We start from the raw sequence: 27,157 nt of genomic DNA, 5'->3' as shown, positions 1-27,157 counted from the left end.
TCGGTGTTTGACACTCTCTCCTTCTCTTTCTCCCTCTGTATCTCCCTAAATCTCAGGCTTCTCTGCAGAATGTCAAACAAAGACCGGCACATTGATTCCAGCTGTTCGTCCTTCATCAAGACGGAACCCTCCAGCCCGGCCTCCCTGACGGACAGCGTCAACCACCGCAGCCCAGGTGGCTCTTCAGACGCCAGCGGGAGCTACAGTTCAACCATGAATGGCCATCAGAACGGACTTGACTCGCCACCTCTCTACCCTTCTGCTCCTATCCTAGGCGGCAGTGGGCCTGTCAGGAAACTGTATGACGACTGCTCCAGCACCATTGTTGAAGACCCGCAGACCAAGTGTGAATACATGCTCAACTCGATGCCCAAGAGACTGTGCCTGGTGTGCGGCGACATCGCATCTGGGTACCACTATGGGGTAGCATCCTGCGAAGCCTGCAAGGCGTTCTTCAAGAGGACGATTCAAGGTGAGTGCCTGCTGCACATAGAGATACCCACCCTCCTCCAGTCTCACGTGATGGTTGGTTGGTTGGTTCGCTGGTTGGTTGGTTTTCCTAGTGTTTATCCTCGTTAGTAAGTTTTGCATTCTTCATTCTGTCTTGGGCACCAAAGAGAAATAGGTTAAAGTTGATAGTGGAGGATTTGTAGAATAAACTCCCCACCCCCTTGCTGGACATGGCTCCTGTCAATTCCACCTTCACTCTCAAGCTCTGATGATGGAATGGTAATTAGCTTGGGTGTGGTTTAAAAGCGCACATCTGTTATTAGAGCAGTGGGGGTCGGGGTAGTGCCCGAACCAATGCACACTGGATTCATAGTGCTCTATTCAATTCTTCTTACATCTGAAATAATGAATATTTTAGACCAGTGGTTTTTGAACTAGAGTGTGCTTCAAAACCGGCTGGAATTCTTGCTGAAATGCAGATCACTGGGCCCAGTTCCCAGAGTTTCTGGTTCCTTAGCTCTGTCTTGGGTAGGGGCCTGAGAATTTATATTTCTAACAAATTTTCAGGTGATACTGGTATCGCTGGTCCAGGGACTACACTTTGAGAATCACTGCTCTAGACAAATTTAATTTTCTCCTACGTTCTTTCTTTCTCTGTGGTTGGATATATTTTCCCCACCTTTGTAATGAATTTGTATTAAAGAAGCTTCCAAATTATACCAGATTATAAAATATGCCTCCAACATATATAAAAAAAATCCAAACCTTTATAGATCTCCAGATTGAGAAATAACAAAATTATTTCCCACCAAAAAGGTAGGAAAATGTGACTGAAAATTTGTATGTGGCTTTTTAAACTAGGAATTCACAAATACAAAACTCTGCTAGTTTTCAAAGCTGTAGATGTATATACTTACAGAAAGCTACAGTTCACTTGTTTAGATCCTTTGTGTGACACGCCTTTGAAGAAAATAGGAGAAGGAAATGGGGGATTTCTGGTGGGGGATTCTCAGCACGTCAGTGATTCTGTCCTTCTGCTCAGTGCTTACAAAACGTATCTTCTTAACAACCAGTTACGGAGACAAGAGCATCTTCCCACATGTCAGTAGTTCTCAACTTTGCCTGGAGTCACCCAGAGACAAAAATAAATACGGATGCCGGGGCTCCCACCCCCAAATTCTGAGTTAATTTGGCCTCAGGCACGGGCAGGGCAGGGGGAGATTTTTGAAAGCTTCCTAGTTAATGCTTCATGTAAAGCCGATGCTGAGAGCCACGATGCTGAACTGTTCTGTGTTCTGTTAGTGCTTCTCAGGGTGTGAGCACTGGGCCAGGAATACCAGCATCACCTGGGAATTTGCTGGAAGTGCACATTCCCAGGCCTCATCCCAGACCAGCTCAGTCAGGATCCCTGAGGATGGGGGCGCCCTTTGTGCTTCGCCGGGCGCTCCCGGGGAGCCTGAGGCTCACCCAAGTTTGAGAACCACAGCTCTCTTACGGTGTTACCACTGATGACCCTCCTGTGTCACCTTATGGTCCCTGCTTGGATGTAACTGAGATTAGTTTAATCTCTCTGACATGCTTACTGGTATTTAAAGTGAAAAGGAGATCGTGTTTGTTAAACTCGAATCCTTCCAAATATTTTAACAAAAGGTGATTCTGAAACCTTTCATGTGCCCATAGGTAATCGTCTACCTTTTCCTTTTAAGAGCATGTGGGAGGGCAATCTTTTCACCTGGGCGCCCTGAGATGCTAGTGTCTTGTCCTTAGTGAGTCGGCTGTACCATCTCCCACTTGCTTTTGTGCTGTTTCTCACATAGTAGCTTCCTTGATCTATGAGTACACAGTGAAAGAGTTAAAAGTGCACAGTTTTTCAAGATAGCATAACTCACATAACAGAGAGGATATTTAAGCCTAATCTTTTCATAGCCTTCGTAGTTTTAACCGAAGAACCCAAGCCAAGTTAGTGTAGAGTACATATGAATTACCTCCACGTTTTAATAGCTGTGTCCTCATATTTAAAGGACCATCATTGCCATATTTTATTAGTATTTTCTTATCCAAAAAATCCTCCATCCACTGGATCTTTATTTTCTTTTATAAACTGAAGGCATTAATACCTACTTCAAAGAATGCTTATGGATAAAAAGAAATACAAAATCACATGTAAAGAGAGTAAGTAAAAACAATGTTGGTCTATATGCAAAGTTTCTTTTCATCTTGGGGCATTTGAAAATCTCTCTTCAGCCTATTTGCTAAATTGCAAACCCTGTGAATGAAAACATATTTCAAATCTTCGGGTTCTTACCAGCCATTGTCCAACAGTATCAGAACATGGATGCTACAGGTCATCTAAATTTTAAACTATTAGTAATTTGGTTTTGTTAACTCATCTCGGGGTCTAACTCCACAAAGACAAGGGAGCATTTTGGGATAAATTAACAAATACTGTGGATGCTGATACAAGCAAGAGGTTGTCAATATGCAAATCACTCCCATTTACTCAACAAATGTTTACTGGGAACCTGCTGTGGGGCCTGGCAGTGTGCTGACTGGAGTTTCAGCTGAACAACATTTTATGAAAGCTTGGTTCCCAAACGTTTGTGGATTGCGATGAATTCTTTCTACAAATGTCTTCTGCCTTGAGGGAATACCAAAATTTTGGGAGTTGGTGGGATTAAACTTCCTCGTCCTCAGGATGTTTTCCAAAGGTAGAACAAGTATGTGAAAACATTTCCTGACAGTTGTTTTAAAAGAAAATACAAATCCTATGGCTTAGATATGAATAGCTATGCCATAGTTATTTACTGGGCGTTCACTGGAACAGAACAATTGGGATACTGTCCCTGATTCTTCCTTACGATGCTGAAATGCTACCAAAAGCTTAACAGAGCAAAGCACAGGGTGATTCTTGGCATTGACGTATGGTGCTCAATTTTACTCCATATTGGAGAGAGCAACTTTCAAGGATTTCGAGCAGGAGACAGAGATGTCACTGTCCAGATTAGCACTCTGGACTTGCCCACCTGGCTGTGCTTGTAGCTGGCAGCTGGACGGCACTCGGTAAGGCTACCCTGCTAGTTACATCAGCAGGCATCGCACCATGGTGCTTCCTTAGCCCCAAAAAGGCAGTGAGGCAAAAAAAGGGATTAAATCGTGAAAGTATAATGTAATAATTAGGGTGGTAATTGTAAGGGAGATTGGAGCAGCCCCTCCTTTCTGTGGCCAAATAGACATAGTTGAGCTCCAAAGAGGTGGAAAGTGGCCTGAATCTACTGTATCATCACGGATTCTTATTCTGATGTTGAAGGAACCAAAGAATCCATTCTTATGCCTTGAGGCAGCATTGCAGCCAAGCTATCCTTGACAGATCGGAGTCTCTCCCTTCCCTCCCTTAAAGCTCTCCCGAGGATGAGAAAGGATTATGCAACTCGCTGAAGAACAAGTCTTTCTACTGTCACAACCCTTACGGCCAAGACGTTATGTAAGTCTGGCTTCGGTCCTGCTCTCACTGACTGAGGGACAGTCCACAGCCATGGGGAATATTGCCTCTTTAAAGTTTTTATTTCTTGTTATAATAATTTATTTTTAAGATTGGTTATCCAATATGTAATGCATTTTGAAGGTTGGGCAAAATACTTCTTAAATTTGGAGCCAAAAGAACATATATTTGAGAGCACATCTTGAGAAAAGTAGTGAGAATTGTTCTTCTCAAAGCTGAATGTGGTATTCTGGGTGTGAAAGGCAATTAATCATAGATTGCAGTGAAAGTCAACTAGAAAGGCATATTTTATTTATTGACTGTTTCTAAGTTATCATTGAAAAACTATTGAATTAGGTCAGCACTTAAGTAAAAGTCAAAGTTTTGGAATTTTGTTTGTTTGTTTTCTTGACCAAAACTTTTTGACAGTTCGGTCGTCCCACAGGGTTACAGTGGCAGCATTGATTTCATTGTCACTTCCTAGGCTTATTAATTTGTGTGTGTGTTGTGATATTGTTTTTCTGATTTTTTCTAATTCTAGTTTTGGCCTCAATTTATAAATGAGTTAGGAATTTTTGTGCTTTTTTTTTTTCTGTACCTTCTCATTAAGAGTTTTCCCTGGACTCTTGTTAAGGAGGTAAGACATACCTTTATACCTCTCAAAAGTCAATATACATTTCGTTATTTAATTCACAAAACACCAACCCCCCTGAAGTTTTTATTTCTATGTAAGAATATGGAAAATAAGTCATATACATGGTTAATATAACCATTTCAACTGCTCACTCTCGTGCTAGAGATAAGGCTCCCCTCCCTTTAGAAAGAGGAAATTGTATATTTAAAAATAGGAGTCTTCTTTTTTCAAAAGATATTCTAGCGTGGGTTTTGGATTTGTATAAAACCAGATCCAAGTCTCAGCCACTTACCTGGTGAGCAGCCATAACTTCTCTGTGCTTCCCTTTCCCAGGTGGAAAGGGTTCAACGAGAGAGTATCAAAGTGCCTGGCCCACAGTAAGGGCTCGATAAATGATGAGCTTTGGTTGACGTTGGCAGTGTGACTGGGACACTCCACCACCGGCTGGTTCAGATACTCTAGGACAAAGAGGTGCCCTTGATGTTAAACTGGAAGGACCTGTGACCTTCTCCTCTCAGAGCTGTCCACCCCTTTGCTCTGACAGTAAACCCTCTCTCCCTGTAGCCATTCCTCACAATGGTGCCCTTTTATAGTAGGAGACATTGAGGTGGGCTGATTGGACATTTGACTGGTTGTATGTAGTTTTACGGTGATCAGTTAATTTTATTTTTCTGTGACTGTGGATGGGAAACTGGGTAAATCAGAAAGGGAGCCTGAATCTTGTCACTTGAGTCAAATATCCCCGGTTAAGCTTCAGACGTGGGACCTGGGAAATAAAGAAGCAGAATGTCTTTGCAGCGTGAAATACAGAAGTGACCATTATGAGAACCAAGTCCACAGCAGGTATTCATGGCCTGGGACAGGAGTCCAGTGGACACCTCTGTCCTGTGTATGTAAATATTTAACCCTTTATAAATCAAGATAACAAATTGCTAAGTCAAATATGTTGCGTTCTCTTATTTGACAAATATGCCCTCGTAATGGCCTGGGAGACCAGCTTTGCGTTTGTAATTCTTAGACAACTGGGAGTTTTATGTGCACGGGAGAGCCAGTTTTCAGCCTAGAGCCTGGCCCATTTCCCTTCCTTCCCTCCACCTCCCATTGCATCCGGTACGTAGTTTGGACACCCCTGCCCGCATATCCAGGGCCCTCCGGCCCCTTCCTAACGGCAGCCCCTTGATCACGCACAGGCCTTGTAATGTGCACACCAGCAGTGAGGTCCAGCCCAGGCCACCTGCCAGAGAATGGACTCAGGGGAGAGGCCTGTGGAGGTTTATCCAGAGAATTCAATGATCCCAGCTACTGGGATCATATGGTACAAGGGGCTTGGCTCCTGCAGGTCTCGTCTTCCTAACCTGTGGAAGGGTTTGCATCATCCATGCCTTCTAAAGCCCAGGGCCTCAGGTGATGACCACCTTGTCTGGATCTAAAGAAGACACTGACGAGAACCTAAATCTCACCTTAAATCTCGGGCATTAAGGAGGAGGAATTTGCCTGCAAGGCCTGTGCTGAAGGTGTGTGGACACAGCCTGTGGATCTGACACTGCTCTTTCTTCCCCGCCTTGGATTGCTGACTCCTGCCTGAAGCAGGCGGCGTCATCCTAGGGCATCTTTCCCGGGTGCCTCCTTTTCTTTGCCATCGTGTGCTATATTTTAGTCTTAGAGTAGAATATTTACAGCCCTGGAGGAAATAAGAACTTACAAATTGAGTGTCCGTACATCATGTAAACCTTTCAAAGGAAAAGAATAAGAAATTATCTATTTACTTTAAATAGTGTTTGGAGAGAATACCCTCATTTATAAACGGCAGCTTTAAAGCTAGTATGTTCTAAAATTAAAATCCAAAATAATACGGAAATGTCTACATTGACTTTATGAATCTCAGTGATTATCAGTTTGGAAGCAGTATTAAATTAAATATTGAGGTAATATTTTCGAAAGAAATATTGTCTAAAACTCATTCACTTTAACTCAGAGCTGGCTTTTGTTATGTTTAATTGACTTTTCCACTTTTTCTTGCATTTGATGCCAGTTTTGTCTGATTTTTTGAAAGGCAGTAATGTTGCCAAGTTATAAATGAGAAGCATTATTCCCTCGCTATTTTAATTGTTAGCTTCAGTGTTTATTTTAATTGTGCAATTTAGTCCTGCTGACTTTCTCTGTGGGTAGAGGATGCATAGGATGTGAATGGAGTTTTCAAGAAACGGCGTAATTTACAGTTTCATCTCTCGCGGTTTTGGCTTAGGGGACCCGCTTCTCAGGATAAATGAGTAGCGATTCCTTTTCCGTGGTTTGCTCTGACTTTTAGGAATTGACCTAAATTGTCATCACTTCTGAGGTTGTTGAAGAGCTACTGGTCAACAAAACTTTTCTGTAAAGGGCTGGATAGACAGACAGTTAGTAAATACCTTAGGATCTGTGGGTCACATGCCTCCTCTGTCACGTACTCTGTTCTGCTTTGTTTAATTTATCGATTTATTTTTGAGCTGTTTAAGAATATAAAAACCGCTCTGCGCCTGGGGCCATACCCAAGCATACCTGGGGCTAGGTTTGACTGCTGGCCATCGTTTTGGTAACTACCACTTCATCTTTCTTAGAGGCAACATTGACTACCCAGGTGTTCATTTCAGATGACCTTCTAGACAACTTTGCATGCAGATCATTTATTTAAATGGAAAGCAAGCTCTCTATGATGATGGTTGGTTTTTGTTTTTTTTTCAATCTCTCATCTCAGTTTTCAGAATTTTTTTTTCCAGGAATTGTCTAGCCTCTTTTCACTGTTGCCTGTGAGCTAAACGTGTGTGTTTTTCAACCAGCAAATCAGAAAAACGGAACCAATGTAAATTAAAATAAAGTGGCCCGTAGATTGGCTGACCAGCAGTTGGATCTTGGCTGTGTAAGAGTGATTCTTTTCAGAGATTAAATTGCATGGTTGATCTTCAATCAAGGGGAAAAAAAGAGAGAGAGAAGAAAATGTAAGGATCCTCACTGTGTTTTTGTCCTTCAGATATGAGGAACTCAGATTTGCAACACCAAGGTCTCTGGTGTCGTTTCCATGTTTGTTGCACACATTGAATTATGTGATTGTCTTTTGAAAGTCATGTAAAATCAACACATCATTTTGAACTCCTGAAAGGGTAAGGATATATTTTCCAGTTGGGTCAGAGTGGCTAAGAATGTCCCATGGCAGGGATGTTGGCCAGTGGCATCTACGGAGGGAAAAATTTGCAATGAAACTCTTTTATGCCATGGTAAAATGTTCAACTGTGGTTTACTATCAAATTAGTGAGGCTGGGTAATTAGTTAAGGTAGGCAGACAAAATTCCCTTTCCTAGGCTGTATATTTGCAAAAGGAGTGACCCTCTCCTCCTGCTGTCGATGTTATTTCACGGTGTTTGGGAAGAAGTTAGAGTACGTGTTGTATGTTCCTCTGGTAAATTACATTGAATTTATTTTTGTTTATTATAAAAAGACATTTTGTAGTAGTAATATCACTGATTCTTAAAAATGCAATAGTTATACTTATAAAAGGGTGAGTTTGTGAGTGATTTTTTTTAATTCAGTTCTATTTTCATATTTCTACTGAGTTTCTAATATATCTGGAACATTGGTATATTCTCCATTGAGTCTACTCTAATACGGTCTACATGATAGAATCAGAAAAAAATAAGAATGTCATTCTGGATTATCTTTACATATGCATACTTGAGTTATATTCTTTCTCTTCTTAAAAACTTTTGCAAACTTCTTTTTTCTTGAATCAAACTCTCTATACCGAGAAAATAAAATCTGTTTCCCATGATTCACCTACACCAGTGTCCTCAGAAGCAGCAGCCAGGAAGGAAAGGGGCTCCCAGGTGCTGACTGTGGGTGGAGTTGGCGTAAGACCCAGTACCCTCTCTGGTCCCGGTGTCCCGATCCACCTGGGCCATCTAAACGTACCTGTTCCTGATTCAGTCACTTTCTTATGGGAGAGGAACCATGTGCATTGCCATTTCTTCTAGGGAATTTGTTGGCGAGTGAGCCTCTTTTCCTAGCCTGCCCCAGCCTACCACTGGCCAAGCCCACACCTCTCACAGCACCACACACCAGTTCTTCTCCTGTTGAGAGGGAAGTTGGTGCTGTTTACATTCTCCAGTCTGAAGGACTTCTTGAATCAGTTCCAGTGAATTCTTTTAAAATGCTATTTACTTCCCTGATGTGGGCAAGGTGAATTTTTACATCTGTGATGGGATTTCTTAGCTGGTGGGGCGTGGTTGATACTTTGCCTGCAGACCACTGGACTTTCCTCGGAGGACTTGCCACCCAGGTCACCCTAGTGTTATCTGATGACTGCTTTGATGAAGAGGCTGGAGGCTTTTCTTTGATTATAAGATAGACTCCCAAGCACAGGTATCAATCAGTACCACTCTTGACATTCTTAATGACTTTCATTCTTTCCTTCTGGTTGTCTCTTACTTAGAACCAAGCCTGACAAATAAGGCTCTTTCATTCAGAGAATAAGCAATAAATTACATTGTTAGAACAGCCCCAGCCTACAGAGCACCGTATCGAATGTTTGGCCAAAATAGTAGGAATGATACGTTGTACTTTGTATTTTTCAAAATGCATGTTTTTATACATGTGTTAAAGTAATAACATGTTAAGTACTTCTTCCCTTAAACTCAGAATTGATTCTGGCTGAATCCAGTTAGGCTGCATTTAAATATTCATCCTAACGGTAGGAAAGAAAAAAAAAATGAGTGATGAGAGTCCTGCTGCCTGAAGCTCCTATCGATGCAAACGTGGGTCCCTCTTCTTGGTAATTAGTTGTAGGAATCTATGTCTTAATATGATTTGCTGAATCCTCAGAATTTGTTACTTGTTAAAATTGAGGTTTTGGAAGCTATGAGGGAGGTTGGGAGGAATGGCAGGGTGGGGCTGATGGCTTGGGGTGCAATATATATATTTTTCTTTCCTAGTAAAGCCCAAGGCAGTGATTCATCTTTCTGATCTATGACTTGATAAACCCAGACAATATCTTAGAAGTGATCAAGTGTACACAATTTGCTTTCTTTTGAAGTTGCTTGAAGTTGTTGGGATTCAACCACGTTAAGGCCTAGTCACTGGAGTTCTCTTCCACCATTTCAAAAGTTTTATGTGAATGCAAAATTAGGTAATAGATGCTAGTCAAGTATTCTAGTTTATACTAAAAGTAAATATGTTTATATTTTAAAGAAATGATGTTCTGACATTTATTTTTTAATTGATTTCCTCTTCTTATTGTGGTAAAAAAATAACATAAAATGCATACAAAAAAAACATAACTTAAAATTTTCCATCTTAACCATTAGTATGCAGTACGTTAGTGCTAACTGTGTGCACATTGTTGAACAACAGATCTTCGATATTTTCTCATCTTGCAAAAATAAAATCCTCTACCAATTAAACAACAACTCCCATTGCCCTCTTCCCCAACTGCTGGCAGTCACCATTCTGCTTTCAATTTCTATGAGTTTAACTACTCTGGGTACCCCCTATAAATGGAATCACATAGTGTTTGTCTTTCTGTGACTGTCCTATTTCACTTAGCATAATGTCCCCAGTTTATCCATGTTGTAGTGTATGACCGGATTTCCTTCTTTTTTTAAAGCTGTATAATATTCCATTATGTGTATACAGCACATTTTCTTTTTTCATTCATTCATCAATGGACATCAGGTTGTTTCTGCCTCTTGGTTATTGTGAATAATGCTGCAGTAAGCATGAGAGTACAAATACCTCTCTGAGATCCTGTTTTCAATTATTTGCATATATACTCAGAAGTGGAATTGCTGAATCATATGGTAGTTCTATTGTTTTTTAATCATCATCTATTTTTATTTCTCATCATTACAGTTATTTTTAATCACCTGGCTACATATTTGTACTGTATACTAGCTAAGGGATTTTATAAGACCAAAGATTACAATGAATTAACATTGAAAAGGCTTTAAGAACCCTAAGATTTCTAGATAAAGTGGATTTTAATCAAGATTTTTTTTTAAAGTAAGAATTTCTTTTTTCAATTAAAATATAGTCAGTTTACAAAGTTGTATCAGTTTTTGGAGGACAGCATAATAGTTCAGTCATGCGTATATGTATCCATATACACACACATATTTGTTTTCATATTCTTTTTTATTATAGGTTACTACAAGATACTGACTGTACTTCCCTGTGCTATACAGTATAAACTTGTTGTTTAGCTATTTTATACATAGTAGTTAGTATCTGCAAATCTCAAACTCCTAATTTATCCCTATTTTTAATTTTTTGAGGCATCTCCATACTGTTTTCCGTAAAGGCTGCCCCATTCTGCACTTCCACCTACAGGGCACAAGGGCTCTGATTTCTCTGTATCCTCTCCAGCACTTGTTATTTTTCTTTTTTTTTTTTTTCTTTTTTTAGTAGCAGCCATTCTAATGAGTGTGAGGTGAATGTTTAAACATTTTTGAGGAGTTTCAGATGCTCCCCAAATGTGAAGTTCTAATCTTTTACCCCCCCCATGCTGTCCATATGTAATTACATATGTAGACAATGTAAATAGTTGGTTTCATCCTCTTGAATGAATACAATGCCTTTATGCCAATAATAGTTGAAGAATCTGTTAATTTGTCATAATAATAATGAATATATTTGTTTTTAGAATGTGCCACATATTATTCTAAGTGCTTTACATCAATTATCTTACTTAATTTTTCTGTCATTCCATTAAAGTAGATACTACCATTATAATATTATCATATTATTTATAGATGTGGAACTTCTATAAAGTTCATAGAGAGGCACAGAGAAGTAATTGCATAAACATAGTTTCCTCTTAGCAGTCTGAACCCAGAGTCTGTGTTTTTAGCCCCCTCATTACCCTGCCTTGTATACTTTTTAAAACATTTAAAGCATTGAATAATTTTAGATTGAATTTTTCTTGTGAGATTTTAGTTCATAGGCAAAATTTTCCATTAAATTGTTAAAACATAATAAAACTGGGGAATTAAGACTATTTTCAAAGTTATGATTTGATGATATTAAAGGTCTGTAAAAAGGAGGCAATCAGAAGTAAGTCTTTAAAATACTGAATTCTTTATAATTCATTTTCCAAAATCCTCTAATTACTAAGTTTGAGAGTTCAGCACTTCAGTACCACCGTATCTGTTTTCTGTCCCAGTTCCTGGGGTTTTATCTGCTGACGCTCATTTTGCCACTGTGTTTTTAGTTGTTGGTCCTAGACTGATCCTAAAAATGTGTGCTTACCACTGATAACACTTGCCATATTCTTTCATTCCTGTTTTTAGGAGGAAATAGGATTATTCCTCCTCCTGTCTTGATGTGAGGATGATTGTTCACTTGCTAAACTTTGTGACCACAATAGAAGGGAGCTCAGAATCAATTTCTTTCTTTTTTTCTTCCTTCTATTTTCTTATGATAAGTACCAGTCCGAAGGAGTTAAAGAAAGAAAGTGATTATATGAATGCATCTGTAAGTTGATAGAAAAAAAGTTATATTCTTTGGAATTAACTCTTATTTTGGTTTGAAAATGTTTAAGGAAACAATCATATTTTTAAATGCTTTTTTAAGTAAGGGCATCACTGAGCAACTAGAAATGAAAGAATTTAGTACAAGAAAACCTGGATTAATTTAGAATTTAGAGCTTGAAATCTGAATGCTTTAGAGTGAATCTGAAAGCATACCCCAAATCTACATTCTGATATCCATTTTTTCAGTGCATGCTATTAACATAGTTTCCATTTGAGGAAGATCAGAGACAAGCACAAGAATCTTCAAAGGAACGAATCTAGCCCAAGATTTTGTCCTTGATTACACCTTTTTTTCCTCTCTTGCATTCAAAGCATCGTCACTGCTCCCAAGGTACCTCCTTGGTTCTGGAACACCCTCACTGTCCCCAGAGTCCTCAGACTAGGTTTGACATGGATAACAATTTCAAATTTTTTAAATATTTAAAGCAAAACCCTCCAACTCAGTCTGCCCCCTGTTCTTCTGAGAGGTTATCAATTTGCTGAGGATTCTTTTTAAAATAGCTGAACCTAACTTGTAAGAAGCTCTTTTACAGGCTTGTGGGTAAAGGAGGGGGAGGGAGGAAATAATGGATAACAGATTGTAAAGAATTTCTTATCATTGCAGCCTTCTGTCCACAGGTTTTAGACCCTGGGGGCCAAATCCACTTTGCTAAAGAAAGTTCTTCTGGAGCACAGCCACACCCAATCTTGTATTGTCTTTCCTTCCTGCTTGCACAGGAGAGCTGAGGGGTCACACCAGAGACTGAATGACCTGCATAGCTGAACCTTTTACTCTCTGGGCCTTTAAGAAAGAGCTCACGGACCTCTGCTGTTTTATGAAGGCCTGGGAGTTAAACAAGTGTTCCTTGCAGAAGGCATCCTGCCCCTGGCCTCCCCTGGATCCACATCCAATTGTAAGCCCCCCCACCCTCCCCTGCCAAGTTTTCCTCTGTGCTGTTCCTCCCTGAGGAAATGCCAGGCACTCTGAGGCCATCCAGGTCAGACCTGAGGGGTGCGGTGCTCAGGTTCTCCCTCAGAGAGGGAGATCTTCAGGCACAAACACTTCTCAGTCCGAGCTCTGACAGTTCTCCTCTGGGCTTCTCTGTTTTACTCTAAACGCAGCTGGCGGCCTTGTCCGGCTCCCCTGACCCTTGGGGTGATTAGTAACTGCTCGGTTTTGAGTGTTTGCTTGTGCTTGTCTTAATGTTCCTATTGATTTTTAAAGCCTACCATGCTGCCAGCCTTTCGGCTTCCAAGCCAGAGGCCAGGAGGACTGCTCTGCCCAGCTTTTGCTTAGTTCTGTGCTGAGGACCAGCACCTGGCCCTTCTCAAGTCCCCCTTAGCTCTTCTCCTGTGTCCCGAGTCCCTCTCCTGGATATAGTTTCGCTGCTGTAATGATGGTGATAATCAAGCCTCACTGTGTGTCAGGTACTCCTCTTAAGTACACACTCTCATTTGATTTTCATAGCAAGCGCATAGGTATCCATTGCTGGGACGCATGCACGCTTCACTGACAAAGAAAGTAACTTCAGATTTAAATGTTTTGCCCAACTCAGAAAATGATAGAAGCAGGACTTGAACTTATTTGACTCTAGCACTTGGCTTGTAATCGGGGTTATATCACCTCCTACAGTTTAAATACAGGTCAGTTACCATCACTTGTGTCAAGCAGGGTTTCCGCAGCTCTGTACCAGCTTTGGAGGACACAGATAGGTACTTGCTGAATACGTGAACTTGATCTGGAAGGAAGAACCTAATGCCGATGTCTCTTTGCTGACAAAGTTCTGGATACACTGATAACATTCAAGAACGAAGCACTTAGGGGCCATGTGAGGGAAAGATATGCTTGCTTTTACTTGTTGAAGGTAGAAGGAAAAATCTCAAGATTGGTATGATGTCAGATTCCTATTTGAGTCATTTGTTTTTGGTCGCATTGGGTATGATCCAAATGCCCCCACACTTGTCATACGGACTTACTGTACCATTCAGACTCTGCCACTGCAAAATGCACACATTAAAACTCGATCCAAATGGAGTGGCTGCCTTGGATTGAATTAGCATTTCTTTCTTTCACCAAGAGTATTTTGTTAATAAACCTTTTTTTTTTCTTTTTTAGTTGTATGATTTTAAAAAAGACATAGGCAGACTCGTATCAAGGCTGTTTAAAATTTGTAGGTAGAGAAAGAACAAGTGAACGTTAGAGTTGGATGGTGAGCTCAGGTTATACACCTTTCTTGTGACAATGGCCATTATTGAGCTCTTTTATGAAGACTCTGTGACACGATAGCGTATGTAGGAACTTAAAAACTAAGAAGTGTCTGTACACGTCATGTAGGGAATGTGTTCTACAGTGCAAGAGAACAGCTGCCTTTTCCAAGAAGATATCATGTCAGAGCTAAAAACGTTGAATTTCTGCGTACTTTTGATGCGAGATATTTGTAATCTCCATCATTTTCAGCAGCAAGTATTTTTGATTATACACTTCGACCTTTTTAAATGCAGTTCGGAGCACACCCTGCCGATTATGGGTTGCATTTTATTTTTCCTATCGCGAACAATAGTGTTATTTGGAGATCTTTAAAATGCATGTTTACAACCTGACACCTGTTGCTTTGGTGACATGGTTTGTTTGGTTTCTGTGGAATTAAACTGGTCGCAAACCAGAGTGGTACAGAGACATATTGAGGGATTTCTTGTTCGAGGTGTTGAGAGGTTCCGTTCTCTAAAAGCAACCCTATCCTCTCCCACAGCTGCCCTTGCACCACACGTCTGACAACGGCAGAAGACAATGCCAAGAGCCATCCCGTCCCACCACTCCCAGGCATCAAAATTTCCTTTCCAACCGGCAACAATAGCAACCACAACAACCACAGCTACACAGAGCGCCCTCTTAGAAGATAAGAGTTTCATTTTTCCTGTTTGTTCCAAACAACACTCAATTGCAACATTCAGCTAATTACGTTCAAAGTTTAGAGTCAGGCAGCATTGCATCATAGCTAAGAGGAGAGAAGTTGGATTCAGAGTGCCTGGGTTTAACTCCTGGCTCTGGTGCTTGTAAACTGTGTGATTCTGGGTGTGTTACCTCTTCTCTCTGTGCCTTAATTCTCTCATCTGCAAAATGGGGCTTCTGAATTGATATGTAAGTCTTAATGGGTGCATTGAAGGAGCGTTGGACTGGATGTCAGGAATTTGAGGTTTAGACTCTTCTCTGCAGTCAACTAGCTCATAACCTTATAAGCTTTAAGTCAGTGCACATTCACCTTTGTCTTTTACGTAAAATTAGGAGTCTGAACCTACTGGACTTCAGGATCTGTTTGAAGTCCAGTAGCCTAGAAATCTGTGTTGCTTTAAGCCAAATGCTAGTGTTATTGGTGGATTGCTATTAGTTTTATTCTGTCTAATTGTAATTACGGGTTTTTTTTTTAATGAATACATTGGGGCTGAACATTAATGAGGGAATGAGAAATAGGATCGGTAACAAATCAAGTTGATGGGTAATAAAATATTCTGCTGGACACAGGGGACCCCAGGGGAGTAAGTCCCTTCCCTCAAGGAGTGGACAGTTGTACAGCTGGACAGGAGGCAGGCGATTCACTAGACACATGTAATAAAGTATTTTAAATGCTCAGAGAAAGATTCGCTTGGAGGTAAGTGTGAGATGAAGTCGTGAACACCCGTAAGGACCCCGCCTCAGTCTTGTGAGTCCGGGGATTGCTTCTCTAAAGCAATGATGGAAGAAGGCACATCAAGACCAGCAGGAAAGACAGCACTGCTCTCTGGGAACTGGGAGTCATTCAGCATGGGTGTCAGACAAGGGGGTGCGCTTGGGTTAGGGGTCGGGACTGACCCGGGACGATGGTAAGAGGGAAGGCTGGGGTGAGATGTTGAAGAGCTTTGCAAAGGCTCTGCCCTCAGTTACAATTGGATTACACCCAGTGATACGCAGTTATGAGCCCCAGGGCAGTGACAGCGTTCATGGGGAGAGGTGGTTGGTGTCTCAGAAATTCACTTCGTAGATAATTTGGTGCTTTAAAAAGTGACTTGAGTTATTATACTTCTTCCTCTCCTCCTGGTGTCTGTCAGATATAGCTATACATCCCAGAGTTGTTGGCAAGACAAAAATCCCCCCTCAGCTTCTCTGGGTGACTGGTATATCCATTCCCATACCCTCTCATTCATCTGAGGAAGGCTGTTTTTACACTATCCCCAAACTCCAGACTTAGGTCTCTGAGCCAAGGTGTTTAATAATCAATGGGATCTTACCATGTCTCTTCCCTTTCCTCTCAGAAAGGAAAACAAAACTATATATGCTTTCAATAACTAAATTTCATGTATTACGATGGTGTAAATTAGATACGATCATTCCTCTTTTGTATTTAAGCAAACTGAGAGTAAGAAAGTAAAGTGACTAGTTTGAGTTTTCACAGCCAGTAAAGGGCAGAGCTGCAATGTGACCTGAGCGCCACCATTTCCTTTCTCCCTCTGCCCTCACTCATTGCTCCTTGGATGTTTTCCTGACCCATATGTTAAGGATGGACATCCTATGGGCATACAGGGGTTTTGTTCCACCTTCTCTTTGAGATGAACATGCACAGTGCCCAGTGTTTAGTTCACAGTTGTGCAATGAAAGCAATAAAGGAATGGCCATGTTTACAAGTTTGAGGGAAACTAAGGCAGGATAGGTCTTATTTAAATTGAAAAAAATTAAGGATAAATAATTTCTCCCCTTTTTATAGCATTGTTTTCCAGCTTAACCATTTTTTTGTTGAATACAATGGGGAATTGCAATCTTGTGGTTAGATACATGATACGGGGAGGGACGCTGGTACCCGCTGTAGGCTCGATGGTCCTCCCAGCCCTGATGGCTGGGGGATGAAACCGGAGTGTGTGGTCCTAGTCTTCAATCACTAGAGCTTACAAACTTGCTTGATTGTGGGTTTTTTCAGATCTTTTTCTTTTAAAGGCAAAGAAAGCATCATCTACTCCTATTTGGGAAGTAGGCCTGAGCTTCGCTGTGAAAATGCAGTCATTTGTGCCCACATACTGTTATGGCTTTTATAAATTACACCTGTGATTATCAGAATTCAATCCTATAGAACCTTAAAGAGCCCAATATCAAAAGATCTTTTCTGTACTCACCTACCTCCCACCTCATGTTTTAGCAGGGAGAGGGGCAGCAGACAGGCAAAGAATATGAGACTCTGGCATAACCGCATGTATGAAATTGCTTTGCTAAGAGCCGGATGTGACAATTAACCTGATGGGACCTCCTTTCCTCCCACCTCTACAGGCCACACTGTACACTTCGCAGGTGGATGGGGCCCCTTTGGGAGCCTGGCGCCCCCTTTCCTTGTCACAAGTCTGGGGTATCCTCCTTGAGACCTTGAGGCAGATTCTTGAAATATCTGCAGTGACTCTAGTTCTTTGACCTTTGAGGGTATATTTAAAATTTAGAGATGAACAACAATCTTTTGGCATCATGTCTGGCGATAAAGAGGCCAGTCAAATGTTTTGGGTGAATATGAGTGGAATGTAATTTAATTCCTCCCCCATCTTCACATTATAGCTTTGAAGTGGCTCTACTGGCAGTGCTAAAGGAAGCTTCAAAAAGTGCTTGGAGCCGTCCTCTGGGAACAGATGTATTGTCCCGAAGTAACTTACTTTGAAGTCTAACTTTGGGTGCGTTCTTTGAAAATAAAATAGCACCCTTTACTTACATGCACATTGGTGGAATTATAACTTTTTTTGGCCATAGATATGTAATGACTTATTATTCCACATGATAGAATCCCAGCTATAGATAATATTACTTCCTATTTCAGGAGGAATGAGGAGAAAGTAGTTAAAAACAAAAGAGCTTTGAAAACAACACAGAAGAGAAAAGGGAAGCGAGGGATGTGACATCGCTGTTTGGCAAAACCTTTCCTACTATATAATAGACGATTTTCCTTCTTTCTTTTTTCTACTTTTGGGCACTGAAAACAAAAATACTACAGATTATTGCCTGCGTGTTTTTAATGTTCTGTAATTGTGTACTGAGGCAAATCTCATTATTTTTAAATCACTTAATGTTGGAAACAATAGGATAAACCCCACTTGGAGTGCCCTGTGGGTCATCTCAAGCCATTTGGTTCCGTTAATAAAATTAAAACAGTTGGGGGACATATACAGATGCTTTCAAATTGGCTTTACAATGATGATGTCTGTAAGTATGAAAAAGAGGACAACTCTCGGGAACTCCATAAAGCCAAATGCTTCATTACTATGTGCGGGAGATGTGAATCGGAAGTAAAAATTTGACATATATTTTTATTTTGAGATGCCATGCTAATTTACATCATTCAGCCCTTTCACTGCCAAACTGTAGAAGTCCATTAAGTGACTGAAAGGAATATACAAATTATCCACTGGCACTCCAGGCTGGAGTTTTACGTCCACCCTGTTATTCTATCCGCCAGCTAGCTGCAAGATTCTATTAAGCAGTAAGTGAGAAGATTATATTGCCTGCAAACTAATTGTACAAAAGACTCTGAAATAAGTAATCAGAGCCCGGACCCTCTGAAAAGCCGCTAGGAGATATTATAAATTGCTCTATCATTCTTGTCAGCCTGGTTTAAAAGCCCAGAGCTTCTGCATTGATTTGGTTCCCTCCGAAGCAGAGCTCACTTCCCCAGCTCTTGACAAAACTGGGAAAACTCCAGTTGGGTCATCAGCTGCTGCCCAGTTCAGTCCCTGGTGCCATCTGACAAACATGGTTCAGAAAGTAGCAAGCTATAATCGAAGAAAACTCTGTGTCTAAAATGAGAATCCTGGGCTGTGAACAATAACTTGTGCATCCTCCTTAATGACTGTCCAGTGTTAACATTCCAGGTGCTCACAGTCGCTTCTGGAAATATTTTTGTCTCATTTCCACTTTTCGTGAATCGAAGGAAAACAAGTGCCCCGTTGAGATCATAGGGTCTCCTGGGAGTACTGTCTTTGAGCCATTACCAAAATAGATGTAACAGTGTTGCCCAGGTGCTCGGGGAGGCACATTTTTAGGATAAAATGCTTTCTTTACGAAATAGAAAAAGCACCAGGGAAGGTCTTTCAAGGGCAGAATCTCATGGATCAAAGACCATTGGGTGGGCGATCATAGCCAGCAACAATGAACTGAGGAACTCAATGGGAGGGCTTGGAAATTAGAGAGGTTTTCCTCCAGCAACGAAGTTCTTTAGAATGATGTTGATTTGTTTTTCAAGACAAACCAGTGTGGCTTAGTGAAATCAAGGTTATCATCCATATATGTCAAGACAAATTTATTGAAACAGAACATTTGGCTGAAAGATGCCAGATTCATCATGAACCATTTCTATACACTTAGCTGAAAATATATCATTTATGAAAACACTTGGGACCACTGTATTTTTTTTTCCATTCACATTTTTACAAGAATGTCATGTCTCCTATAGCTTAGGGAAGATTCCTTTACCCCAATGTAGTCATTTATTCATTTTTCACAGTGCAGTTCAATCATGTGCTCCTGTGGGAAGAATTCGCTGACTTTCCCAGGCACAGTCTCTGCATCTGTGGGGATGTCTGTGTGTCCACGGGCACGCGGTGCCCACTGAATCCGGGACCACTGCACCACACACTAAATTGTATTGTTATTTGTTGTTGTGTCTTATCTACTCTGTATGAATAGAGATTCCTCAAGAGCAGGAACTACCTCTTTCTTTCCCAGCCCCGTACATGATACAAAATTGCAGGCTCATTGATAAGCATGGGGGATTCAGCAATGAATGAGACTAAACTCCACCCTCCAGATCTCATTCTAAGGCGTTATTAAAAATCCCTCTGCCTTTCCGTTTCTCTTTGTCATTGAAGAATTATGGAATGGAATGGTTAGAAAGAGAACTAGAATCCTTCTTTTATGTGATCAGAAACTTCCATGTGGTGATTTGACAGTTTTCCTTCTGTTTTTGGAAGAAGTTTAAAAATCTTTAGCCAATCATTTATAGAAGGGTCATCCATAGATGTAGCCACCACTATTGAATCACTCCTAAATGTTTTCCGCAACGTGGCTCCAATTCTTAGGACACTCATTTTTTAAATAGTAGTAAGTATTATAATAAGATAAACATTAATTAACTATTTTAGTGCCATTTATCTATATTTTCATATTTTGTTTTACTTTTATTCTTATTTATATCAAGTTGTACTTTTACTTCCTTTAAAGCCTCTTAGTTTTTTTTTGTTTTTTTCCTTTTCACACTTAACTCCTCAGAAACCTTTGTATTTTCCTGATTTTCTCCTTGATGAGCTCTCCTTCTTTTGCCATGGATTTCCATTTTCGTCAAAGCTATTCTTTAAGGTTTTGAAAAATTAACTAGATTTTCTTCTACTTTATTATTATTATTATTATTTGACTTGTGAAATGGTTTTCCCAGTGTTCTTAAATTAATATTGCTTCCTAATGGGACGTCCAGCTCACTTGACCTTGTGGGCAGTGCTCTATATGACACTGCCATAATTGATGTTCATAAAAATGACCTTGAGATATCAAAAAAATACAGTCATTTAAAATGTATTCTTTTACTTATATACTACTTTTCGGTGGAAGATTTCTCTACTGCATAAGCAATAATCCTTGTCTTCAAGATCTTACCATCTAATGGGGAACATGCACGTGGAAAGGTTAAAAAAATCAGGCACGTCTGTATATGATGAGAGTATCTGAAAAGATATGAGAACCAAGAAATCATTTTTTGCTAGGATGGTCTGAGAAGTTTTCATGAAAGATTTGAATGGAATTTGAGTTGAACATTGAGCCTTGGAAGTAATTTTAAGGAGAAAAGAGGAGCAAAGATAGATCATCCTCAGAGGGATGTCTGAAGGACACAGCAAAAACGGAATAAATCAAATTGGTGCATCAGAAAGTTCATATAAGGTAATCATTGTAATGTGGCTGGAAAAGTGGATGAGAGTGAGATCGGGGCAGGGATTTTGTTTGCTAGTTTAATATTTTACATGTAATTCCGGAGGCCATAAGAGTCTGTTGATTTTTTTTTTTAAGTTAGGTTAGCAACATGATCAAAGCAGTCATAGGAAGAGGGAGATGATCGTGGTATGCAGCATGGATTAGAGCGGGGTGGAACGGAGGCCAAACGCCCAGTTAGGAGATAACTCCCATAGTCCAGGTGTGAGCTCACGCAGGCCTGATTTAGGGGCCAGTTAGAGGGGCATTGCTGTGAAGGATGAGGATATAATTTTCAAAGAGGAAGAGGAGCTAATTTGAAAGGACAGATGATTATTTCGAGTGTGTGCAGTGGTGGGTCATCCCAGTAGGAGTTTCCAGCACTGGGGGTCAAAGAGGGGTACTGGTGCTCACGCCTTGATATTGCAAAGTGAACAAATTAAGACTTCATATTGACTTTTCAGGAATAGACAAGGGAAGAAATGCTGTTTGGAAAATATTTTTTCCCCTTTGTAACTGGTTATTGTTCAGCATTTGCCAAGAAAACAGAGGCTTGTGTTTCTTTTTAAATAAGCATAAGGAGAGCCACGTAGAGTGGAAGGATCTGGTAGCAGAATACTAATTAACCCCTAGGAAATTACTAGCAACACTCTCTCGATGCAAAATAAATTTTCAGGGAAAATTGCAGTGAAAAATGGTTCATCTAAAGTTCAGATTCTAAATCCCTTTATTCCCAGCCGTGACCCAACCAGTCTGGTTCCTTTGACTTATCCTTTGTTTCCTGTGTAGCATCAGTAGTATCTCTAAGCAAGGTGACGGTGCGTGCTTCTATTGATGCAATTAATATTACTCTTAATATTTAACCTATTATGTTCAAAAGTAGTTGCTTTTATTATTATAAATGCCCTGAATTAGAATGCTAACTTAGTCAGTTTTGATAAGCTTATCTCAAGTTATAATGCACAGGCTTTTTTTTTTTTTGAAGTCATGCATACTTAACCAATTTCCATAGTTAAAAGTGGTTAGGTATTACTTCCTGTTGAATTAGCAGTTGCTGAGTAGTTGAGTCTTTCTACAGTGGTGCCATCCACTAATGTGATATTTAATGAGGAGACATCAGTCCGGAGAAAGGTAGTCAATATAAATCAGTGTTTACAAAGTGTGATTAACTCTGAAATATTTCATCAATGCTGCGGTCCCAGGCAGACTCTATGCTAATTACTAGAACCTGCGCGTGTTTCAGGGGACTTGGATGGACCCTGAGTATTGCAAACATGGAGCAGCAAAATTGCAATTATGCTCGGACCGTCTCTGATGACAATTTATGCATTTGGTGTGATGACCTCCCCCTTCCCAAGAGGGCAATAAACAGAATGCATTTTCATTAAGATACTAATGCACTTAATCACAAGGGGAAAGGGTTAGGAAGTAACGAAAGACCTTCAAGCACTATGTGACAGAGCTGATAGAGGAGAGAGGCTCTATTTTAAAGGCAGCTTCTTTACAAAGCTGTAGGCAGCCCCAGAGCATCCTGCACACTGCCGCTGGCACTAATTGAAAAATTTCAAGTTAAAGTTTGGCTCTTCTTCTGGTGACATCTTTATCATTTCAAATGTGTTGTTACTAACATAAATGATGTAGACTGTTATATTAAAAATATAATTTCATAGCAATTTATTGTTGTTTATAACACTTCCATGCAGCTTGAGTGTTTATAATTAATTATGCAAGTAATGTAATAAACATGATGATAATGATGGTGGTGATGATGATGATGATGGTAATGATGACGGCGGTGATGTTGGTGATGATAATGGTAATGATGATGGTGGTGGTGATAATGGTGATGATAATGATGGTGGTGATGATGGTGATAATGATGATGGTGATGATGATGTTGGTGGTGATGATGGTGATGATGATCATTATCAGTAAAGATTTTCCAAGCATGTAATTGTATTGAAAGGCTCTGGTAAGTGTTGAAGTGAGAACCATGTGACTTCAGTTCCTGCCCTCCAGTCCGTGCATGGTCCCAAATTAGCCTGCTGATCATTTTTCACAGTGAGGTTTATGCTGTTCAGTGTCAGAAAGACAAAAAGCTTGATGCATTCCAGTATTAGTGACCAAAAGAAATCCAGGATCAATGATACAATAATACAGTTTTGATGTTTGTGTTTTTATGGAAATAATGTGCTTGGAAATGTCAATCCTAAGGTTCTGAAAGACTGCTACTTTTCAAGAGCGAACTAAGTGTGTGTGTATATATATATATATTATTTTTTTTAGCGTAATGTTTTAAAGGCTAATTTTAAGCTTAGTCTTTTGAAGAGCTTCGCCATGTATTTTTCCATGCTTGATGCATCATCATTGGTTGTTGCCGAGCATCCGGCTTCCTGATATTTGTGACATCCTCATGAATCCCGTGACTTTTGTTTGAGGGAGGGACCAGGAGTAGCAGAGTTGACGTTGCCTTGAGGATGCTAGTATTGCCTGAGTCTTGCCAATCTAACAGCTTCTCTTCTTCAAACTCTGTGTTTTAGGTAATATAGAATATAGCTGCCCTGCCACGAATGAATGTGAAATCACAAAGCGCAGACGTAAATCCTGCCAGGCTTGCCGCTTCATGAAGTGTTTAAAAGTGGGCATGCTGAAAGAAGGTAAGGCTGGTGTGCTAGTGGCCCTGTGCTTTAGGCTGGGGGCAGGGGGGAAGGGGACGGACAGGGAATCACAGAAATGTTAGAGAAACCAGGAAGCAGTGGGGTCACAGTAAGTACCCAGAATCTGCTGCTGGTGAAATACTCCTCCTTTACACCTGAACTTTCTGATCCCTTGTGGCTGACATCGGCAGGAGGGGACAAGGTAGGACATGTCTTATGTGCAGCTAAACGCACCAGGTATGCGTGGCAGTTTGGGTTCTTTTCATCTTTACAGTTTGCACAAGGCAAAGGATGAAGAACAGCCAAGAGGCTACTGTCATGGTCCTTTTGCTTTCTTCTCACTACTAGGTTTACAGACAGATTCCCCCTCGTCTTTATTGAGGTGTAACTGACAAATAAAAATTGTATATATATTTAAGATATATGACCTGTGTTTTATATGTATAGTGAAATAATCGCCATGATCCAACTAATTAACATATTCATCATCTTTTAAAAAATTGTATTTGTTTTGTTTTTTGGGGGGGAAATTAGGTTTATTTATTTATTTTTAGTGGAGGTACTGGGGATTTAACCCAGAACCTCATGCATGGCTAAGTTTACACTCTACCTCTCTCTTCCTTCCTTCTTTTTCTTTCTTTTTAAAATTCATCTTAGATGTAAAGCACTCTTGATTCTTTTTCTAATCTTATCTTTGAAAGTTATTTTCTATTATAAAGAGTTTGTAATAATGATACTAAAACTGTGGCTTTCCGTTGGGGGTAACAGCAATAAACACAAATAATAACAATGAACATGTATGTATTCTGTGCTAAACAAATTGCCTAAGGGCACAGAGCAGTGGTGGAGCCAGGAACTGAGCCCAAATAGTCAGATTCTACAATTCACTCAACTCTCCCACCCAGATCAAAGGTCCTGAAGTATTTGTATGTTTCAGTATGTCTAGTGAAACTAACATTTTAGCTTGGAGATAGAGAAAACTTGTTCTTTTCTGTAGGAGGCCTAGATTTAGTTTTTGGTTTGTTTTTAATGTATTACTGTACACGGGTATGTTTTTGTAGCTATACATTTTACATACTACATTCAGATTTTACTGTTTCCTTCTCTTCAGAAAACTTGCCAGAGTTTAAAATAAATATGCGTTTAGAAAGTAACCAAATGGAAATGGGTTGATTGAAGTTTGAAAGAAAATGAGGTAGATTAAATATTTAAATGTGTTGTTTCTGTTGAGTCTTAGAGTATGTCTTGTTCCTGGGGTTGGCCATGTGAGTTTGTGTCATTTGTTTTTCCTGGAGATCACCTATTTTTAAACTTCTAAATCCAAGGAGATCCAACTGATTATTCTCCAAAAAGGACCCAAGCTTCAGTTAGGTATGACATCACTACATCTCATAATTTCTCCTGGATTGTTCATATTTTTATTGTGAACAGTGAGTGTCACAGTAACATGCAGGAATCAGGCTCTTTTCGAGGATGTGGAATTCGTGTGGTCTTACTCCTGTCCACTGAGAACTACTCCCTTGACTAAGAACAAAGAAGACTCTCTCAAAATCTTCTCATCTCCAACTTGAAAAAAAACTATAAACAGACAAGTGTGTAACTTTATCATTCAAGTCTTAGGGAAAGATGGTCAAGATATTTTTCCAAGTGAAAAAACAAAACAGAAGACAAATTTCCTAGTTGTCTGATTCAATTGATATATGAATATATTTTCATATTAAATAAGTTTATATTAAATTTATATTAAAGAAAAACATAACAAAAATTTGTATTTTAGTAACTGATATAAATACACACACATACACAGATACTGCATTGATATATGTGTGGAGAGATGGAAGGAAAGAAAAGATTGGCGACAGTGTTACAGTGGTGAATAAAAATTAGAATAGGGGAGACTTTTCTTTTTCACTCCATAGCCTTTGGCACTGTTAGGATTTTTCCACACTTAATGTGTTTTACATTTGTAATCCATTTCCTAAGTATTTATTAACTTCCTCTCACGTGCCAGGCATTATTCTAGGCTCTAGTACTGCGACATTGAAAAAGATAGTTGTGGTTGCTCTTGCTCAAGAAATCTTATGTGAAAAATGCCAACGGGACAGCAGTTTTGACAAAAGAAAACATAAATAAAAATCCAACAGTAACAACCCAACCCATATAAAAAAGAATTTTCCCTTTAGTTAGGACAGTGGTGATCGCTTGCTTTTCTGTGGTGGAAAACATTAGCCTGGTAATTGCCTTAAACCCTATTGCAAAGTAACAAGCAGAACGTATTTCAGAATGTAACAAGTGATCGACAGGAATTTTTTGGTCTTAATTATAGGAAATTGCCACTTAGTTGAGCTATAAAGACTCCAACTAAACGTATGCTCATTCAAAAAGGCTGAATTAAGAGTTCGGAGCTGAGCAATCCTTAGTTTTAAAAAAGCAAATCAAATTTTTAAAAATGTTGCAGAAGTGATATATCAGTTAACACTTTGAATTGGTGTGTCCTGGATGTGGAGTTTATTTTCAAGCTAAAGTGCATGGAGATATGTCACCCCTACCAGGCAGATAGAATTTTCTGGATTCATTTGATTTCATGGCTATAATTTACTCACTATTTGCCCAACCAGGATGAAGGAAGAAGTAGGAAAACGTATTTTCCCTGAAATAATTTTCCCCATTGTGCTTTCAAGCAGGAGCCGTCTTGAAGGGGGGTTAGAGTGACTGAAGACGTGTGAACTGTGTTTAATTAAACATTGTTGGTGAAAGTCAATGGGACGGGTGCTTATCTGTAACTCACACCTCTTCCGTCGCCATTATCAAGCCTTTAGAGGGACTGTTTTCAAGGGAATTGCTTCTGTTGCTGATGTACTTAAATAATAATTTATTTTCCTTTACTTCCTTGTGCCCACTTTGGTGGAAAAAATATCTCGAAGCCCTCCCCCCCAAATAGAAAAGAGGGGATGGTTATGAGTAACTATGGAATACTCTCTTCCTTTTGCACTTAAAAAAATACCGTGAAATAGTGCATCACACCCTGCATATAAATGCACGATTATGTTTGGCCATCTCCTTGGCTCAAGACTTACCTTCTCCTCCTGGAGAGAATGATACTGTCTTAAACGTATCTTTATGGATGGAGAGGGATTTCAGTCCCGTGCAGTATGTCAGAGATCATGATGTAGTAAATCTATTCAAATGTAAACCTGTTCAATTCAATTACCAGTCCGTAATAAAATTTGCGGCTACAACCCCCGTGTTGACCACAGCAGTCCATACAGGCCGATGGCGCAGCGGGTCTGGAAATTGACAGACAAAATCTATTTAAACAAAAAAACAACATTAGTTCTGGAATCTGAAATGCAATCAGATTTCAACAGCTTTGATGGGAACCTTCTTTCCTTGAACAGGTATTTTTTTTCTTCTACAAGCCAAATGCATCTTAGATAAAGTGCTGCC

At 39.9% G+C, this 27,157-nt stretch overlaps 1 protein-coding gene across 16 annotated transcripts in view; it reads left to right on the top strand.

The window, feature by feature from the left end:
• Positions 1 to 27,157, top strand: part of ESRRG (estrogen related receptor gamma) — a 580,276-nt gene that overhangs the window by 409,665 nt on the left and 143,454 nt on the right. For 15 of the 16 annotated variants that reach the window (XM_074351623.1, XM_045509508.2, XM_074351624.1 and 12 more), the window contains 2 exons: positions 57 to 472; positions 23,594 to 23,710. In XM_074351623.1, coding sequence (XP_074207724.1) covers positions 70 to 472; positions 23,594 to 23,710 — 520 coding nt within the window. In that variant the 5' untranslated portion in view covers positions 57 to 69. The remainder of the gene's footprint in view (positions 1 to 56; positions 473 to 23,593; positions 23,711 to 27,157) is intronic. The other variant, XM_045509512.2, reaches the window with a different exon arrangement.

The sequence above is a fragment of the Camelus bactrianus genome, chromosome 23 (assembly GCF_048773025.1).
Source record: "Camelus bactrianus isolate YW-2024 breed Bactrian camel chromosome 23, ASM4877302v1, whole genome shotgun sequence".
NCBI lineage: Eukaryota > Metazoa > Chordata > Mammalia > Artiodactyla > Camelidae > Camelus > Camelus bactrianus.
This window is presented reverse-complemented; position numbering and strand designations above follow the sequence as displayed.